The sequence below is a fragment of the Candoia aspera genome, chromosome 1 (assembly GCF_035149785.1).
Source record: "Candoia aspera isolate rCanAsp1 chromosome 1, rCanAsp1.hap2, whole genome shotgun sequence".
In the NCBI taxonomy this organism is placed as follows: domain Eukaryota; kingdom Metazoa; phylum Chordata; class Lepidosauria; order Squamata; family Boidae; genus Candoia; species Candoia aspera.
Window position 1 is genome coordinate 171,462,300 of NC_086153.1, and position 15,128 is coordinate 171,477,427.

A 15,128-nucleotide genomic window follows, 5' to 3' on the forward strand; every position below is an offset into this window, starting at 1 on the left:
TTTCCTGGAATATTATTTAAAGCAAAATTTACTGAGTTCATGGAGTTTATCTCAAAACTGCAGGAACATGAGTATTGTCCAAAAGAAAAGCACACATTTATATCATCAGCATAAAAATAGGGCTACATCATGCTTGAGTTTTTGAAAATACTAATTTTGAGGATAATTTTGATAGCAAACAAGCCTTGATATTTCTGTATTTGGAGAAAGAATGTGTGAATATTTGATGATTTCCATAAATTTGATCTCCTTGCTTAAAAAGTGATGTTTCATGTTTAAAACATTTATCTGACAAAAGTGAGTACCATATGATAACACATATACTGGATTTCCTTAATTAATTCTTTTTGCATATCGTCCTGCATCAGGGACCAATAATCTTTTCAGGTTTCAGGAACCAAGAATCTTTTCAGCCAATTAAAATAAAAAAGTGATTGGCTGAAATATCATAATGTCACATTTTAAAAGGCTTCAGTGATTTGATTGTAGGATTAGAAATTATAGTCTTGTGTCATGAGATATGGGTCATTATAATTTACATCTGGGAAAATTATAAGTACTTCAGTACTCGCTGGCTAAAATGTTGATGCCCATTGCTTTAGCCAATGTCCCAGAGACTAAGCATCTTATGAATGACACTAGGATACTGTAACTTGTCTTCATTTGGTTTAATTGATTGCAGTAATTTTTTTCTTCTTCTCTTCCTCTGATTCCTGGATGAGTAATGCACTTTGGGGAAACTATTGCTACACATAGGATGCTAAATTTAGAAACAAAAGGTGCAGATTTTGCCATTCAAAATATGGTAATTTTCTACCCATAATGTAGAAGAATTTTGGTTCAGGTCATATCAGGAACCACATCTCATTTGTTATCTATTTTTCCAATGAGATCCTAAGACAACTGTAGCTATTCTCAGGGATTTCTAATGTTACCTATGCCATGGGCTTAGGTAACCCTAAGCAAAATCAAATAATGATTGATGTTTTAATCATACTTAATTAGTATGGGCACTGGATTAGTATAGCACAGGCCCAGAAATTCACAAGGCAGGAAAAGACATGAAAAAGTAAAACTGTGGCAAAACATTTCTGCATTGTGCTTTATATAATATTTGGAAATTAAAACAATTGAATGGGTTTTCAAGTGAATCAGTTCCGTTTCAGTCATGCAGTTTGCTGGGTGACTGGAAATCAGAGTCTGTCTATTGGCAAACCATAATTTGAGTTCCCAATACATGGAGTGTCTTTATTTAAGAAATACAAACTTTGAACTTTACATGCTTGCTTTAAAGCATGTTTTCCTTCCAGATGGCAGTCCTTTCTCAGCAAACTTACACTGAACAAAAACAACAGTTAAAAATGTAATCTGGATGAAATTGGTTCCATGAAACAGATTCTAAATTGTGAGTGGGAAACCTAAATAATTTTCATTGTTGTACTATTTGATTTTAAATCCTTGATTTTACTGTTGCACTCCTTTCAACCTCAGAACAAAATCTTGAAATGATCCTAGTTCTCCACTGTGTTACTGAATTCTTAACGCTAGTCTCTTAAGTCATTTTCCCCAGTCTATCTCATACACTTATTTTAGTTATCTATAAGGTAAAGGTAAAGGTTTCCCTTGACGTAAAGTCCAGTTGTGTCCGACTCTAGGGGGCGGTGCTCATCTCCGTTTCTAAGCCTTGGAGCCGGCGTTGTCATAGACACTTCCGGGTCATGTGGCCAGCATGACGACTCGGAACGCCGTTACCTTCCCGCCGAAGCGGTACCTATTGATCTACTCACATTTGCATGTTTTCGAACTGCTAGGTGAGCAGGAGCTGGGATTAACAACGGGAGCTCACCCCGCCGCGTGGTTTCGAACCGCCGACCTTCCGATCGACAGCTCAGCGGTTTAACCCGCAGTGCCACCGCGTCCCTTTTAGTTATCTATAGACATACACAATTAAATGCCCTCAAACTTTCTTGTATGTGTATTTTTTCTGTGAATGAAGAATGGCAAAGGAATATTTCTGTCTGCTTCCAAATGCCAGGGTGGGATGGGGATATTTATTTCAATGCTTTTGTTGTCAAGATACTTATAGTAGTGAAACATTAAAAAAAATAATCTAGTTACATTTTTTTAGGCAGCTTTTCACAGCTATCATATCTGGGCTACAAACTGAAGATGACCACCAGATACAGAATATAATAACCACCAGAATTTTATAACTCTGTATAAAACTGGAACTTTGTAGTGTAGATGTGGTAGCTTTGTTTTAGCCATTCATTCCTTCATTCCATTAATCTATACTGTCTTCTCATCAGATTTTTATCTCAAGGGCTGCTGAAAGTAGCTTGAATTCCTGAAGTAATCAAAACGTTGCCTGTGCATAATGGTTGTGTGAAAGATATTCAGATCCAAATAAGTGGTCTGCTTTCATTAAGATACTTATTCTATTCTCTCTTTCCAGGTTCTTCTTTGGGTTTGCGTTCTAGATTACCTGATACACTTCCTGAATTAATTTTGCTCTATTGTTTCCCAAGTGCATTTTTACCTTCTCTTTCTTCTCTTGCACCTGCACCTTAATCTCAGCCTTCAGACCTCACCACTACCACTCACCCACCTACTTTCTCAGTAGCTGACTACATTTCCCCACTTCTAGTACCAGCAGCAAACAAGGCCCAGGTGACCTGCTGAACTGAGAGATTAATTCCCCTCTTTTTTCCCCTCTATCACTAGCATCCATGAAGCTGCAGAGGAAACTGGTTAGAAGTTGAGATGGGGGTTGATCTCTTGCTTGGAAAACTGGGGTGACAGCATTACAGTCCAAACCTAGTAACAACTCAGTTTTAAAGATGTTAAACATGACAGTTCACATTTTTTAAGGGAAAGAAAAACAAGCTTGGTTGTTTTATATGTGTCTATTTTGTTTAGACACATACAGCTGGCATGTACATGCTTCCAAAAATGTCAATATATATGTCTCTTCTTCTTTACTGGCCATCAGGGCAGAGTAGCACATAGACACATTGTTGAAACTATAGTCTCTGTGCATGCCTACACATAACAATCTTGATATAATTTTATTAAGATTTTAGCCCTGACTGAATCACTGCACCCAGCTGCTAGGAGACACTTACTGGTTTCAACAGGTATTTAAGAACAAATTAATTAAATATATCTTTACATGCCATCATTTAAATAAAAATAATTAAAACCACTTGCAGTTTTCACACACTGCAAGAATAGGTTGACTTTTTTTTAATCAGAAATATTTAACAGATAAGAATTAAACTTTGTGGAACAATGCTAAGAAAAATGTAAGATTGATTTAAGCTATTCAAAATGTAAACCGAATGTAATAACCATGAACATAAATTCTGGCTTCTCAAATAAGCTGTGGTATTTTGTGTTCTTTATTAGCTCTAATAGATGGAAACCTGAGCAGCAAAACCAGTGCTGGCAAGAATAGCATTCATTCTGCCAAGACTGTATAATACACCATTTAGGAATGTAGGATGAACATGATGTCCACATAACCAATTTTAATCTGAGTTGGAAAACAATTCAGCCTCCTGCTCCTCTCCTCTCCTTCCTTCTCTTTCCTCCCACAAAGAGAGTGTAAGTCAGCTACTTTAATCACACATTGTCCATTTATGTAAATGCTACCATTCTGATGGGAGAGAACAGGAGGGAAGAACATAGAAATAGGAGAAAAAGAAAGGTTTATTCTCTCCCCTGTTCACTAGAATCAAGTATGCATGGAAAAAGTAATTGTGTGAAGGATTACTGACCTGTGCAATATCCTTTTGGAAGCCTGCATTTCCCAGCTGTATCTACAACTAGAATATTGGGAGGGCAACTTCTTTTTGCGGCCAGTAAAGCCAGGGACCTCAATGGGTTGGAGGTTTGTGCACTGCCAAAAGATCTTGGAGATTTATGCAGATTCAGACAGAGTTTGACACCTGCAATTTAAGGTGTGATGGGATTTATAATAATTTAAATTGTCAGAGCACTCTCTTCTTGATTAAAGGTAAAGCTAAAGATACCACCCAAGATTTGGTGTAAATCCATCAGCATAATTTCATACTCAGATTACCACAATGTGTCATTGCTATCTTCCAGGGACCCATATCACACAATTGAAGCGATTGACCCGCAGAATTTACATGTCTTCCAAACAGTGAGAGAGATAACAGGTAACTTACATAGTCTATGCATTTGTTTGCTCCCCTCTTTAATGCATGCTTTAAAAAGCAAACACTGCAGCATGATAAGAGCATGAAGAAATTCTTAAGATACTTTCATTCTTGACCATGAGTTTACAAGATGTCCCTGATAAAATACAGATCTTTTGGCTCAGTTCCTTTTTCTGTTTTTCAGTATGGAGATAATACTGTATGCTAGTCATTATTTATTGCTAAGTGAAGTGATATATTTGCTTTAGCATTTTAAATCACTATATAAATACAAAATATTAGTATTAATATGACTACTGTCTTCCTTAATTGCAAGGAACCTTCTGAATTTTTAGGAAACTGATTATGAACGCTTGAGTTTATGACTATGAAAGATTTTTCTGTACAAGTTTACCAGGCTTCAGTGGTTACAGGTAGTCCTCGCTTAATGACCATGTATTTTCCAGGCACACTGTCAGCAGCAGGAGCAAAAAGCCAGCGAAGGTCAGCTGGGACGGTGGAGTGCAGGGGGCAGAGGTCTCAGAGTGCAGGGTGGCAAGGGCAACTGCACCTGGGACTGGGCTTGGGTGGCTGCAGCTTCCTGGGGCATGGCAAGCAGACTCAGAGCCATGTGGTTCTCAGCCTGCTTGCTGCCCCACAAGGCAAGGTGCAGGGTGGCCAAAAGGGCAGAAATGGGGGGGAGATAGGCGGGTGGGGGCAGTGGGAGGCAATCCCTTACCTTACTGAGGCTCAGGGCTGGGAGGGATCAAGTGCTGAATGGCTTGGATTGGAGTGGGTGCTCAGCTAACCGGTAAAATTTGTTTAATAATGGCAAGGAGAATTGCTAGGATTGCCGTTGCTAAGCGATGCAGTCATGTGACATCTTGCTTTACGACCGCATCGCTTAGCAATGGAGGTTCTGGTCCCAATTACCATCATTAGGTGAGGACTCCTTGTATACTTTTTACCCTACTTAAGATAGTTACTTCAACTTAAGATGCCGTCTTTCAATATGCATAAAAAATTATGTGGCGACTCCTAGCATCATTTTTTAGCTATACTGGTCCATGAGAAGGAAATTTTTTTTCAAGTTATTAAAGAGCTCACATAGAATTGTCAGTCCCCAACTGAATGATCAGGAAATTGCTCTTTGTCTTCTATGCAGCACAATAGAAAGGGAAAAGGGCTGAAATGTGTTTTTGTGTGAATGTCATATACATATACATATGCATATACATACATATGCATGGAAATTGTGCAGTTAATCTTGTGGACAATGGCTAGTTATTGAAGGACCTGTGAGTATTTTCCAGGCCTTTTTCTGATATCTCTTTTATTTGTAAATATTTATTTAACTGACCATTGAACTATATTTCAAATCTGCCCTGCCATATTAATTCTGAAGTGATTTGAAAGTCAGATTCCTTACTGTAGCAATATGGATTTATCTAGATTTTTGTGATTTCTGCAGTCAATATACTCTATAGCCATTATGGCAGTTTTATTAAAAGAGATGAGATAAGGTTTTTCATTCTAAGTTTAGCTGGGTTAGCCTATCTAGTCTGCAAAACTCTGGGTAATCACTAGATGTTAGAAATGGTGCCGCTAGGTGATCTTGGCATTTAATCTGGTGATGCAAAAATAGCCTTATGGCATGTTGCAAAGTATTAAGTGATGTCTGGGAATTAAATCCCGAATGCACTGAACAGCACCTAGTTTTATACTAGCTGAAAATGTTCAAGTTTCTTAGAAATATTTATTGAACAAAATGGTTAATAACCCAGAAGGATAAAAAGGCTTGTGGGGGGAGAGGGGAGAGAGAAATGGTTGTACTTGAAGTTATATTTGTAACAGCTCATGTTTTTAGATGGACTGAGAGAGCACCTCCAGGCATGCAAATTGGGATTTATGTGATATAGGGTGTAGCTGCAGTTTGGGGATGTATTCTGAAAAACAAACAATGCTGGGCAGAGCAATTCTAAGGGTGGTTGAAGCGTTGTGTGATTTCTAGGGCCATAGGTGTGCACACATGCAGGTGGTTGGGAATTGGGATTACATTTAAAACACCAGCTCCAGGCTGGTATAATCCAAGGGTCCAGCTCTTGGGTTACCCCAGAGGATGAGAGGAGTAAGGCTTTCTGTACCCCATCACCAATCCAGCCCCGATTCAGAATATCCTGTTTTGGGAATTATCTCCCAACTCCAGAGGTGGGAATTCTTCTGAATTAACCTATTCCATCTCAAGCTCTGGAGTTCATTTAAATCTGATGCTCAGCCCTACTATATATCTTCCTATTTCAGTTATTACTTCATGCTTCAATGAAAAAAATCTTATTTATTTATTAAAACATAAGCCATAATACTTATATAGCCTTTATAAGGCTCAGGATCTCTGTTATTGTTTTATTTTGTTTGCCTGCCACTGTGGAGAACATGACAGAGAATAACACTGCTCTAAATTTACAGGTTGGGCAGCTCAAATTTTCTCTGCTCTTAACACAGACAGTTTTCAAGTATGAAATGCTCTGCCATAATTGCAGCAGGCACATTTTCTAACATGTCTGATTTCATCTTCCCTAGGGTTCCTGAATATACAATCCTGGCCTGAAAATATGACAGATTTTAGTGTGTTTTCAAATCTGGTAACTATTGGTGGAAGAGCACTATACAGGTAGGGTATTTTCCATTCTTTAGTACTCTAATTTTTTAAAAAATGCTTAGAAATTATACTTTACTAAAATAGTGTTGAGTTTTCTGATTTAAACTTTTGGTCACATAACTGGTCCTTTGATATTAGGCTGTCCTAAACAGGGGCCTGGATTTTTCCTCAGTTCTAACACAGGGAAATACCTACACTTGAATGTATTTCAATCCCTGACTCCTTCTATTCCATTTATACTCCTGTTTTGGACCTTGTCATTTTAGTTGTGTTGGTGGTGATAACTTGATTGTGGATTTTATAATTGGGGTATGATGATGGTGATGGTGATGAAGCAATTTCCGAAATGGCAGCTTTGAGCAGTTGTATGCATATTCCCTAAATAATTGATTAATCATGGTGCTGCTAAAGACTGAAAAGGGAGGCATGTAATGGTGAGCTCCATTCCCCAAACCAATTTCTGTTGGTTTCCATAATTCCGGCTCCTTCCCAAAACTGCAATTCATGTCCAACTTCTCCTCCTCCTTCTTTCCCCATCCACCTCTTTCCCAAATGACCTGATCTTCTTCTGGTGAAGGAGGGAAAATGAATCATAGCAAAGGCTTCGTATGTTTATCTTTATCCAAAAGGGAGTATTCAGAAAGCAGTTTAGAATATGATCTGTAATTGCTAACTCATCACAATAACTACAAAATATCCATGTCCCCAAGTGTATTTTGAGTCCAATTTATTTTGGGTTATACAAAGACAACTGTTTTAAGGGCTTGAAATTAAATAAGTAAATTTTATTCAAGTTCCCAATATTAATGTTCGTACAGAAGATCTTCAAAAGAACAATGCAGTATAATATTTTATCACAAAATTCAGTGTAAACTGATAGATTCTCCCTTAATCTTATAATCTTGAAATCAAAGAGAACTGGACAATCATCCTGGAAATTGCCAGGTTAGGATAAGTGTTTTGTAGAATGTAGAACTTGGGTATGCATTAGAATCAGATTTGGAGAAGATGGAATTTGCAGAACACACTTGCACATTGCGTCATAATCTATTACACTAATAGATTACCAGTTTGGATTTCAATGTGCTTTCATCACAAATATTTTTATGGAAGAATTAGAAGTGTCATTCTGCTTACAAGAGAGACTTAGGGTAAAGATTAACAGAACGGTGTCAAAGTCGTCAAAATACTTATGTACTTCAATTTCATCATCTTATAAGATATTTCAGTTTGCAGCTCTACTGTCATTAATTGTCACTGGTTGCTCTGTACGTTGACTGTTTTTGTTTCTTGGAAAATAGGAGAATATTTTGATAAATTATTGAGATGTTTGTACCACATTATAGAGTATGAAATTTATAATAGCTTACATGTTTCATTTTTTTCAAAACATTTTCAGATGTGAAATCTGATGTGAAAAAAACATTGTTTTGGGGGAAAGAAAATCCTACCAAAACAGAACCAATGTATCAATTCAATGTATATCATGACTCCATAGAACAAAATGTAGCTAATCACATGTAGTAATGCGGACAACAGTGATTACAAGTAGTAGTGAACATTTAGAGATTTCAATTATAATCTGAAGTTGGGTTTTGATTTTTATCTAGAAGAGCTGGAAAATTATTATTTTCTTTATTTTATTTTCTTTTTAAAAGAATCAAGCAGAATGAAAGCCAGAATTTAGATTCACTAATTTTCTAGTTCGAAAAATTGCAGTTATCTCCATTTTGCAGAACTTGATGGTTTCCTTGATGATAAGAAAATGACTAGCTGCTCAGAAGGGTAAAAACCATAAGCAAAAAAGAAGGCTATCTGCATGGAAATAATAAATTTACTTCCATTTTTACATAAATAATATGAATGTGGCTCCCATTGGATAAAGGCCTCTTACATTAAGCAAGACTCTGTCATTTCCTCCCGTGATCATTTCAGTATCACTTAGGCTTTTCATGATGTTTCTTTTCCTTTCCTTATAATTGAAAACAATGATACAGGAACAATACTATATAATTTGCATGACAATTGCTCTGAATATGGTGTAATTCAGTTCTCCCTTCACAATTGTTCCCAGGTTGGACAGTCACCCTCCAGGCCATCTCCTTATGCGTTATTTTTTTCCAAACTACACATTGTTACATACTGCTGAGAGTGTTAGATACCTGAACAGGCCATAACTTTTAAACTGGGCAAACATGTATCTAAAATTCCAAATGTGGGTAGTTATTGTGTGCATCCAATACGGATGCCCCTATCCCTAAGTCAAACATGCAACAAATATGCAGCAACAGGGCAGGAAAGTTGACTTCATTGTTCCTCTGTGCACTGTATAACCCGGTCATATATGTCAGTATTTCAGGTTTCTAACCTATGTTTTCAGACATAAGGCTTGTCGTTTCATTTTGTTAGAACAAGGGTGATGCAGCTAAGAGACAGTTTGGTGCAGCAGTTAAGATGCTGGATTAGAGGCCAGTAGACTGTGAGTTCTAGTCCTGCCTTAGGCACGAAAGCCAGCTGAGTGACTTGGGCCAGACACTCTCTCAGCCCTAGAGAGAAGGTACTGGCAAGCCACTTCCAAAAATGCATGGACTTGTCCCTGTAACCACTAAGAGTCAGGGTTGACTTGATGGACCGTAACAACAGAACAACAACAATGCAGTTAACTTGTTCCCTCCTGTCAGTAACCCTAAAAGATCAAATCAATGTGTGGTGAAACTTTATAATCCAATTAAAAGTTTTGATGTAGATTAATTTCTCACTAGGAATGCTGCTCAGTGAAACAGTGCAAAGATGTAGCTTTTGGGAGAAAAAAAAACATTGCTACGGTCGTGGGAAAAAGTAAATATACCCTCTTTGAGTTCTATGGTTTTCCATATCAGGACATAATAAAAATCATCTGGTCCTTAGCAGGTCTTAAAATTAGGTAAAGACAACCTCAGATGAACAACAACACATGACATATTACACCATGTCATTATTTATTTTACAAAAATAAAGCCAGAATAGAGAAGCCATGTGTGGAAAAGTAAATACACCCTTACTGCTTCCATAGGTATTAAGAGGCTAAGTAGCAGCCAGGTGCTGCTAATCAAATGCCCTTGATTAACTGATCATCAGCAAGTGTGACCACCTCTATAAAAGCCGAAGTTTTAGGGGTGTGCTGGTCTCAAGAATTCAGGTGTTGTTAACACAATGCCAAAGAGTAAAGACATCAGCAATGATCTTAGAGAAGCAATTGTTGCTGCCCATCAATCTGGGAAGGGTTATAAGGCCACTTCCAAACAATGTAAAGTCCATCATTCTACACTGAGGACACTTATTCACAAGTGGAAAACATTCAAGACAGTTGCCAATCTTCCCGGGATTGGACGTCCCAGCAAATTCACCCCAAGGTCAGACCATGCAATGCTCAGAGAAATTGCAAAAAATCCAGGAGTTACATCTCAGACACTGCAGGCCTCAGTGGGCATGCTAAATGTTAAAGTTCATGACAGTACAATTAGAAAAAGACTGTACAAGTATGGTTTGTTTGGAAGGGTTGCCAGGAGAAAGGTTCTTCTCTCAAAAAAGAACATGGCTGCACGGCTTCGGTTTGCAAAGTTGCATCTGAACAAATTGCAAGACTTCTGGAACAATGTCCTTTGGACAGACGAGACCAAAGTGGAGATGCTTGGCCATAATGCACAGCACCATGTTTGGCGAAAACCAAACACAGCACATCAGCACAAACATCCCATACCAACTGTCAAGCACGGTGGTGGAGGGGTGATGATTTGGCTTGTTTTGCAGCCACAGGACCTGGGTACCTTGCACTCATTGAGTTGACCATGAACTCCTCTGTATACCAAAGTATTCTAGAGTCAAATCTGAGGCCATCTCTCCGACAGCTAAAGCTTGGCCGAAATTGGGTCATGCAACAGGACAGTGATCCCAAGCTCACCAGCAAATCTACAACAGAATGGCTGAAAAAGAAAAGAATCAAGGTGTTGCAATGGCCCAGTCAAAGTCAGACCTCAACCCGATTGAAATGCTGTGGCGGGACCCTAAAAGAGCTGTGCAGAAACAAATGCCCACAAACCTCAATGAACTGAAGCAATGTTGTAAAGGAGAGTGTGCCAAAATTCCTCCACAATGATGTGAGAGACTGATAAAGTCATGCGGAAAACAATTACTTCAAGTTATTGCTGCTAAAGGTGGTTCTACAAGCTACTGAATCATAGGGTGTTCTTACTTTTTCACACACGGCATCTCCATTTTGGCTTTATTTTTGTAAAAATAAATAATGACACGGTGTAATATGTCATGTGTTGTTGTTCATCTGAGGTTGTCTTTGCCTAATTGTATGACCTGCTCAGGACCAGATGATTTTTATTATGTTCCAATACGTAAAACCATAGAACACAAAGAGGGTGTACTTACTTTTTCCCACGACTGTATATCATGCAGCCAAATTCCCACAAAATAAGTAAAAATTACCTTTTGTGCCATTATTTGTCAGTCTCCATCTTTGACATCCAGTATCTCTTCTAAATACCTTAGTAGATGCTACAATTTCAATTCTAAAGAGCTGCTACTCCTTTTACAATATGGCTGTCAAATTCTTTAGGAATTTTTTTAAATTTTATTTATGTATTTATTTACTTACTATCCTGCCTTTATTATTTTTATAAATAACTCAAGGTGGTGAACGTACCAAATACTCCCTCCTCCTCTTTTCCCCACGACAACCCTGTGAGGTGAGCTGGGCTGAGGGAGAGTGACTGGCCCAAGGTCACCCAGCTGTCTCTCATGCCTAAGGTGGGACTAGAACTCTCGGTCTCCTGGATTCTAGCTCGGTGCCTTAAGCATTAGACCAAACTAAATTCTGGGAAGAAATGGCGGACTGAAGACAGTTCCAGAAAAAGCAGAAATGACAACTGCAGTGGAATGAAAAGCCAGTGAGTAGACTGGCTCTTTGATAATTCCTCTTTGGACAAGGAGAGGACTTGAAATTACCCACAAGTGCTCCAGACAGCTGCTTCTCACGAGGAGACTGCAAGACAACTGTTTCCAGTGGGTTGAGAGCTCTGGGAGACGATGGAATAGCCATCTTGCTCAAACCATGGTCAGCACCTTCAAAAGGACAGTGGTTTCACTACTTCCTTTTCTAATCATTTCCAGAAATAGCTTGTTAACTGCTTTTCAGTTGTTAGGAACCTTTGGATTGACAAGTTTTACAGCACCAGGGAGTTTCCTTCAATCCTTAGTGAAAGAAGTTTTAAATACAAGTTTAAGGACTTAAAAAAAATTGGAATAAGCAGCAAAAGAGTGATTAAAGCTTTGCTTTTAGAAAGTTACAGACAGGCTAAGGGTCCAGATAATTTTGAAATAAGATTTTGGAATTAATTATAAAGAATGCTTTTGTTTTAAATTCTTTAAAAAAACAGAATAAGATAAGACTTTAAAAATTGGACACTAGAGGGAACTAGAAGGAACCCTTAATGGACTTTTGCTGACATCTGGACGGAAATGACGAGGCTTTATAGATGTCTATATAGATGAGATATGGGATATGGGATATTAGTTGTATTTTAAAAGAAGGTGATAAGTTACTAAAATTGTTTATAGTTTGTTGTGACGAAGGGGGGAGTCACTTCTTTATGTATTTCTTTTCTTTTTCTTTACTATATTCTTATTTTTTTCTTTCTTTTCTATTTTTCTTTTCTATTTTTCTTTCTCTTCTTTCTCTTTTTCTTTTCTGCACCTTCTATTTTTTCCTTTTATTCTTTTCCTTTTTGGTTTGTATTAGTTTTTGTTGTTGTAATTGTAATCTTTAATAAAATTACTATTATAAAAAAAGGAAGGATCTTAGAAAGTTAGCAGGGACAAGCCGAATCCAGGGGAGGAATTTAAAGGCACCTTAGAAATCTGAAGTCCAGATCGAGAAACATCTGGACTTCAGAAGAAGTCTGAAGAAGAAAGTATGACTGATTCTCAATTTCCCCCCCAAAATAATTGCAAAGCACCACAGTTCAGCCATTTTGCCACTAATTTTCAGCCGCCCAGATTCCAGGCCATTTTGCAGAATGAGTGAAACAGTTTTTTAAGGTAGAAATGATAGTATTTTGCCTCCTAGGCTCTTCTTACTCCTCTTTTCACCTAAAAGTCCAGTAAATCTAAACAAATTAGGCTTTAAAAAATTAGATTCCCACCCCCTAGTTTTGTGAAACTAGAACCCTTGATTTTTGTCACTTGTGGTCCTCCAGCTGGTAGGAAAGCAAGTTGTAGTTACTAATCCTGGAAAGGTCTGCAGCTATGGAAATGGTTAGATATGGACCTAACTCCATTCTGGTCTTTTAATTGTGCTAAAACTGAAACACTGTCCCTTTTGATTTTTAGATTAGGTGCTAAAATGTATGTAAGTTGGATGTCTTAATTTTTCATAGTGGGAAACAAAGTATTTTTTGTAACGCATTTCACTTTTCTCCGTTTTTTCATCTTGGAGCACATTTTGGTATAGCCAACCACACTCACAGAGAGCATAAAGACTGTAAGGTTAGCAGTTGCAGGCTTCTTTACCTCAATGTCTCGAGATGCAGTGATGAAATGAAAAGGGCCATTCAAGTCAGAGCAGGAAAGGAGATGAAAAAACAAAAAGCAGTATTATTGGTCCAGGTCCTATTGGAGATGCTCATCTGTTACACTGGTAACATTGTTGACTGCCAGAGAAGCACTTGTAATGGTAGAAGTAGTTTACAATCGATTTCAACCTTCTCTCCTACTGCAATCATATGGAAAAGCAATACGTTCTGGTCACCAACAGGTACCCTCTGCAGTAATTTAATAATAGTACAGTAGTGGCTTTTTTTGGCTCTTCCTCATGATTGTGGCAAAGACTGCAGATTTCACTTCATGTTCTGCTGCTTCATTCGGCATGATTCTCTACTTGGTTGTGTTTTGGCACATACTAGTCCAGGGACAACTCTGTAATTTGAAAAATCTGTAGCTAATGCTTGCATTAATTAGCTTGCTATATTTTTTTAACATTTGAATAAATCAGTCATACTTGATAGTGATGATATCTTTTCAATTATGGTTCAGGGGAAACATATTTGGTTTAGCTCAGACTTCTGGACAGTTGCTTTTTATGAAGCTGCTTCTTGAGCACCTTGAGTATCTGTGGCTTTGTGTAGTGTTTCCTGCTAGTATCACATAGTTGGATGGGGTAAAAAATGGAAAGCAAGGGCCTAAATTAAACTGCTTTTCCTTTTTTTTAGCCCCAAGTTCTTAGAGTAACAGGACAAGTTCCCAACGCACATATGCACAACACACTGATTTGTTTTCTTCTTGTTTCTTTTTCCAGTGGTCTTTCTTTGCTTATTCTCAAGCAGCAAGGAATTAGATCTCTCCAGTTCCAGTCCCTGAAGCACATCAGTGCTGGGAATGTCTACATAACTGACAACAGTAACTTATGCTACTATCATACAATCAACTGGACCAGTCTCTTCAGCTCTCCCAACCAGAAGACTGTCATCCACAGAAATAAGAGGGCTGAGAACTGCAGTAAGTATTGTGCTCATGGTTGATGAACATGGTCTTTCTCTCTCTCTCCCTCCCTCCCTCTCTCTCTCTCTCTCTCTCTCTCTCCATATATATATATATATAGTTTAAAACTAGAAAATAGAGATTTGCTACCTTGTGAAACAAGAAATAATCTAGAATATTTGCACAAATGTTCAATATTATTATATTTGTAGGATGTATTGGAAGTTTCTTAATAAACTTTCTTTTTTAAAAATACTCATGGGATAAGGACAGTAAAACCTGGTTTGTTGAATAAATGTTTAATGCTTTGCAAGAGCACTTTCTAAGAACAGGGATTTATATTTTGATCAGCCTTTATTAATAGTTTTCCCATCCCCTTTTGAAACAAACTTTACTTGAATGCAGAGACAGGGATCTTCCTCTGCCCGGTGGCCATCCAAACGGCTACAGTGCATGTGAGGAAGGTTGCTGCTCATACTATATGGCCCTAAAATCTCTGCTATCACTTTCACATGGTCACAAAAACTGTTTTGCTCTGTTTTAAATGGGGAGAAGTAAAGAAGGAGACCTTTTTTTCCAACTCCCTGACCAATGGAAATATAATTTCCCTGTCCCAAAAAAGTATTCTGAAAGTATTAAGAATGTTTTCAGGACCACTCCAAATGTGCAGAAAATTCCTCTGCATCTTCACTGATTTACTCCTAATTCATTTATTTTAGAAGCAGCTGCTCAAAATGATTTACAAAATACAAAAGAAATAGGTACAGTAAAACCTATGAATA

General features: G+C 37.8%; 1 protein-coding gene across 1 annotated transcript in view; it reads left to right on the top strand.

The window, feature by feature from the left end:
- ERBB4 (erb-b2 receptor tyrosine kinase 4) overlaps window positions 1-15,128 on the top strand; it is a 559,265-nt gene that overhangs the window by 314,901 nt on the left and 229,236 nt on the right. The window contains exons 10-12 of the mRNA XM_063303051.1: window positions 4,111-4,184; window positions 6,744-6,834; window positions 14,165-14,364. Of these exons, the coding sequence (XP_063159121.1) occupies window positions 4,111-4,184; window positions 6,744-6,834; window positions 14,165-14,364 (365 nt within the window). The remainder of the gene's footprint in view (window positions 1-4,110; window positions 4,185-6,743; window positions 6,835-14,164; window positions 14,365-15,128) is intronic.